The sequence below is a fragment of the Mirounga leonina genome, unplaced genomic scaffold (genome assembly GCF_011800145.1).
Source record: "Mirounga leonina isolate KUSES-001 unplaced genomic scaffold, KU_Mleo_1.0 Mir_454, whole genome shotgun sequence".
NCBI lineage: Eukaryota > Metazoa > Chordata > Mammalia > Carnivora > Phocidae > Mirounga > Mirounga leonina.
The window spans coordinates 5,978,670-5,984,669 of NW_023270763.1; the positions used below are offsets into that span (position 1 = coordinate 5,978,670).

General features: G+C 48.7%; 1 protein-coding gene across 4 annotated transcripts in view; it reads right to left on the reverse strand.

The window, feature by feature from the left end:
• The window catches only part of SMURF1 (SMAD specific E3 ubiquitin protein ligase 1), a 110,520-nt gene extending 104,684 nt beyond the window's left edge, over positions 1-5,836 (reverse strand). The window contains exon 1 of one of the 4 annotated variants that reach the window (XM_034988382.1): positions 5,550-5,836. In XM_034988382.1, coding sequence (XP_034844273.1) covers positions 5,550-5,604 — 55 coding nt within the window. In that variant the 5' untranslated portion in view covers positions 5,605-5,836. Of the gene's footprint in view, positions 1-3,977; positions 4,761-5,549 lie in introns of those variants that run through there. The other 3 variants (XM_034988384.1, XM_034988385.1, XM_034988387.1) reach the window with 3 other exon arrangements.
• Positions 5,837-6,000: the final 164 nt, after the last annotated feature.

A 6,000-nucleotide genomic window follows, 5' to 3' on the forward strand; every position in this document is an offset into this window, starting at 1 on the left:
CCAGAAGTATGGAAACAACATTCCACTTAGTTTAAAGATCCAAATGGATTAAACTGCATCTGTAGACACAACAGAAATTCTAACATTTTAAAAAGAAGATATGCCTGATCCACATGGCTAGGTGCTTTTGTTTTTCAACAGAGCTCTCCAGCTCATCTCTAAGTAGCATGCCTTAGGGACTGTGGTCAGTTAGGATGAGCATGCAGTGGACAATAAGCCAATTTAAATTAGGGGCTCTCTCTCAATAAAATTTACCTACAGAACAACAAGCAAACCAGTCATTTAAGTTGTCCAGAGACAAAAATAAGTAAATAGCCACATATTTTTAATTCTCTATTTGTTTAAAAATATTTAACCTCTAAAACAGTTTTGAAATTACAAAAATGTGATCCAAATAAGAATTCTGAAAGTTAGGGTTTCTCAACCAGAAAATCAGAGCATTGCCAAGATACTAAATTATTTCATCTATTTCGGAAGGTTCTTGAACTTCCCTTTTGCTCTTGGCACTCAATTAAAATGCACAATTCAGCTATTTTAACTTTTAACCAGTGCGCACAAACATGTTACAAAAGAACCAGTCTAGTTAAGTGGATCATTGAGCTGATGTTGAAATATTATGGGTCTTTCTTTTCTTATTCATGAGGAAAGACTTCTTCCCGAGTGACTCAGCCCCCAGAACCTCCCCTTACACCCAGCGTTCCACACTAGGACCCAACAACGTGACCAAACAGAGAAAATGAAAATTTGTAGATGAGAAGGAACAACTCAAAGTTCAGACACCACTTTCATGGTTGCAAAAACCAGAGTTTTGACCTCAAATGGTTAGACTTGTAGGCAAAAATTCTAGTTGGATTTCACTACAACTGCTATAAAGATACAGATAAAAATAAAGTGTATAGGGGTGCCTGGGTGGCTCTGTCGTTAAGCGTCTGCCTTCCGCTCAGGTCATGATCCCAGGGTCCTGGGATCGAGCCCCGTATCGGGCACCCTGCTTGGTGGGAAGCCTGCTTCTCCCTCTCCCACTCCCCCTGCTTTGTGTTCCCTCTCTCGCTGTCTCTCGCTGTCAAATAAATAAAGTCTTTAAAAAAATAATATTAAAGTGTATAAAGTATTTCATTGCTCAGGTTAGGTGGGTCAAGAAGCTTTAAAAAAAATGGATTTGAGGGAAAAAACGTTGTCCCTTAAGACAACCTTAATGTGATCAAATCACAAATAAAATCAGTAATACAACCTCTGTTTGGCAGAATGTGATTTCTTTTCGAGTAAAACTGAAGTTTTTATTTCAATAGTTACTTGATTTAGCTCATCCCACACCCTTAGCTAATTCAGCTCGAAGAAATGCCTTGACTGTACCTTCAGAAACTTGAGGCTGACCCTGAGGAAAATGTTACAGAAACTCAGGAGCAGCTCATGGCTAAACACCAATGACTTATTCCATCCTATCCCGGTTACAGTTGTTAAAACCAAAAGTTCTGCCTGCCTTACATAAGCGAGGTTCCCTGCTGGAATAACCTGACAAAGGCAACACTCTTAACAGCTTTCTTAACCTTTCAGAGAAACCAAACTAGTCCAAATCAATTAGGCCACCTGTTATTGATAAATTAGAGTTATTAACAGCTATTAATACAACTATTTCTGGGGCGCCTGGGTGGCTCAGTTGGTTAGGCGACTGCCTTCGGCTCAGGTCATGATCCTGGAGTCCCTGGATCGAGTCCCGCATCGGGCTCCCTGCTCGGCAGGGAGTCTGCTTCTCCCTCTGACCCTCCTCCCTCTCATGCTCTCTGTCTCTCATTCTCTCTCTCTCAAATAAATAAATAAAATCTTTAAAAAAAAAAAAAAATACAACTATTTCTCTCCAAGTTGCATCATCTGGATGGCCAAACCCCCCAAGTCTGCCTTACTTCCCATGTGCTACAACTTTAAAAATAGCCTCCATTTCCACATGCTATCAAGGAAGGTCTCTTCCCCCCCTCTACTTGGAATTAGAAGGTTTCTCTCTTCACAACACACAGTCACGCTCCAAAAGCTATAAAAACACAAGGTCTGAGAGTATTTCAAGGCATAAAAACGCAAAAAAAGTTTATGGGCATTTGCCATTTCAACTAACTGGTTAACATGAGAATAAAATTTAATTTGCTTGAAGAGCACTGTGGAACCCTTAGAGCTCAAAATCCCATTCTTTTACCCAAAGTGGCCTAAATAATGTATCTGGGATTCATTTGCGTACCACATAAGAACAAAGTTTTTGCAAATCCTGCTTGAATTTAAAATAAAAACGTTTCCAAAGTGTTTGATTGCTAGTGAACTCTAAATGTCTGCAAGATAATGTTCTTTAAAACCTGATTTTGCACATTTTATGCCCCAAACCTACTGAAACTATTTAAAAACTATTTTCCTGTTAAAATACCACAAAGACATTCATTAAAGTTAAATTCTTTTAAATATAAAGACTCAAATATTCATTTTACTGCATAGGCCAGTCTTCCAAAGCAGTTCCATATACCACCCAATAGTTTCCAAAAACAGAAAGGGTTCCACAGGAAGAAAGAAATATATCCTAACCAATACACAAAATGAACGCTTTGCATAAATCAAACACAAGTGCTGTGTTTTAACACAAATTTCTGAAAATCAGCATTGAGACTCATTAACAGAAAGCGTAAGTACCCAACGAATTCTGGAATAAGTAGGTAGCCAAAATGAGAAAGAATCAAAGAATGTTACACTAAAGGTGAAATCTCATTTTATACGGGGAAACAGAGACCCAGCAAGGTTACATAATTTGTTCCATATCATGCAGTAGGGCAGGTCTCTTAATCACGTCTCTTAATTTTAAATCCAATGCTCTACTCACCACCAAATACAACTGTGGACCCCAAAGTTCTAAAGGCTCTTTTATACTCCAATGTCTTCAGATGTTGTCTTGAACTATGCCCTGTGTGATACTACTCGGTTTAAAAAAAAAATTTTTTTTCAAATATCACGCATAGTAATAAACTCTGAAACCTGTAACAAGAGTATACAACTTTTGAAAGATGGCTACCCAACATACCAGAAATGAAGAGATTTCAAACTCCTGACAACCTTAAAGATGAGGCCAAAACCTACTCTATCTACAACAAAATGTCTGGTTCCAGCGTCTCAACATCAATTAACATTCAACAGACAACACACGTGGGTCACATGGGTCTGCAATCACCGCTAAACTCAATCCTGCTGCAGGGATGACCACACTCACAGCTCATCCCAGACCCTCACTAACACCAACAGGGGTGAAGGGAAAAGGGGCTTTGGAAATAACACTCATCACCTGATCCTTCAATAGCAAATGCCATCCAAAACTCTTCAAAGCATTTCTGTATCTTTGGCATCTAAATTTCTAAATCCAAAAATAATTTGGGAGGACAGACCAAGTCCTCCCTTTGACAAGGGAAAAGCCCACACCTGCCAACTACGTTTGATTAATATATATACACACCTGACACAAACATTGTAATTAGAACCTATTCCTTCTGAAACATTAATCACATTTCTACCAACACTCATGAATCAGTTACTTCTGCTTTTAACAAGAAAAATGAAACCAATCTGATGTCAATTACAGATTACATTGTAAATGAGAATCAAATTAAAGTTGTCAGTAATTAAAGTTTTACAAGCATTACAAAGTCAAAAACATGGCTTTCATGTAACCATAAAAATAACAAGGTTATATACTGTATCTACACAGTGAGAAGCGTTTCCTACTAGCCCTGGAATAAAGGATTATGTTCCGCCAGAAGCAAAGATCCCTGGGATACATAGCGGTTACTTCACAAAACCAGGGTCTGGATTTGGGTCCAAATCATTCTCTGATCATATTATCTTATCGTAACCTCATCTGACATCTTTATACCAAAAAGAAAAAAAAAGAAAGAAAAAAAATATATATGCCCCTTTTCTTGAAAAAAATAATAAATCGTGCAACAACTACGTACTTTCAAAGGAAACTTTAGTTTGAAAGCAATCACCTATTGTCATTTTCCTGGATTTTACCGACGACTTAGGGCTATGCCTCTGCCATCAGGTGTCCACAATGCTCATTCGCTCTTTGAAAGGATCTGACTTTGGGTCCTCACCAGACTGGCCACTGAACAGAAAAATCCAAGGGAAAGCCCCCTGACAGGAATCAGCCTGAACTTTTTATTTCCCCTCCAGAGCTGGAAATACTCGAGGTCGGAAAGTCCCCCGGCAGGACCGAATCTGCAGCCCTCCAATCGGGCCTCAGGGAAGATTCACGCTGGAGGCGAGCCCGCGAAGGGGCCGATCTCCGGGGCCCGCTAGCGAGGGGCGCCTCCAGCAGACAGCTGGCACCCACACTCGGCCAAACCACCGCGTCGCCGGCCCGCAGCAGAGCTGCGCGCTCCCCCTCGAAGGTGGCACTACACAGCGCCCTAGGGCACACGGGCACTTCACTGAAGACTCCGTGCGGGTGAATCAAGGAGCCTGCGTCGGTGCAGCTGCCAAAGCCTCCAGCGGGGGGCGGGGCCCCTCAGCCCTGCTCAGGGCTCAAGGATGTTGCGGGGGGGCGGGGCTGGAAAAGTGCAATGCAGAAAAGAACTGAAGAAGCACAGTCAGGAGGAGATCGTGGCCCGGCCGGAGGCAGAAAGGAAGTGGACTAGACTGAAGAGGCCTGGACCAGCGGGGAAGTGAGAACAGGACCGGGAGAAGCGACACGACAGGACTGAGGAATTCGAGGCTGAAGGAAAGGGTGGAGGCAGCGAGACCGAAGCAAGGGGGCGGGGCTGCGAGATAAGCGAGGGCGGGACTAGGTGGAAAATGAGGGGCGGGGCTTAGGGGGAAAGGGAGGGAGGCCGGCCAAGGGAGAATAAAGGGGCGGGGCCGGGAGGGGAGAAGCCAGGGGGCAAGTTGGGGGTGGGTAGAGAGAGGAAGGGAGAGAGTATGGGGGAGGGGGTAAGAAGCGGCGGGCAGGAGGGAGAAGCGCGGGGGCACGTCGGAGGAGAGACCCGAAGGCGAGAGAGGGTGGGAAGGTGGTGAGAAGCGAGGGGCGGGACCGAGACCAAGGGGCGGGGCCAGGAGGGAGAGCGAGGAGGCAGGTGAGGGGCGAGGGAAGAAAGCGAGGGGGAGGAAGGGGGCTGAGCAGCGGGGGGCGGGGCCACGAGGGGAGAAACCAGGGGACGAGGCGGGGAGAGGGAGGGGAGCGACCAGGACGGAGGGGCTGAAAACGGGAGGGGGCCGGGAGGGGGGACGCGACGGGTCAGGTGGGGGAAGAAGGAGGGAAGCCAGAGGGCCGTGGGGGGGGGGGGGGGGGGGAAGCGAGGGGGCGGGGCCGGGAGCAGCGAGGGGGCGGGGTCGGGAGCGAGGAGCGAGGGGCACTCGCCGAGGGGGGTGACGAGGTCCTGGGACAACGGCCGGCGTGGGGGAGGGCCACTCCATCGGGGCGCTCCGCGGGAAATTCCGGGGCTGCTGGGGGGCCGTGCGGGGCGCCAGCGGGCGCAGGGCCGTGGGGGGTTGGGGGGGAAGGCGGGTGGGCCTCCCGCCGGCCGTACCTGTCAGACGGATCTTGATGCTGGAGCCGTTCCTGCGCGTCCCGGGGTTCGACATCTCCCGCCAACGATCAGGCAGCCGCGGATCCAGCGCCGCCGCCCCCCGGCCCGGCCCGGCCCGGCCCCGCCGCCGCCGCCTCAAGGTTACGGCTCCGGGCTGGGCGCCGGGGTCCGAGCCGGGACACAAACTCCGCGGCCCAGGCGTCCGGGCGGCGGGAGGATGGTCGAGCCGGGGGATCGGCGCTCGACCCGGCGTCCCCGACCCTCGCCCGCTCCCAGCCGAGCCCAGTCCGGAGCCGCCGCCGCCGCCGCCTCCGCCGCCACCGCCACCACCTCCTCAGAGCCGGACGCCCGCCGCCCTCACCGCTTCCGCCGCCGCCACCGCCGCCTCCCGGAGCCGCGCGCGCGCCCGCCGCCGTGCCGGCCCGGCCCTGCGCGCGCTCGCGCCGTGCGC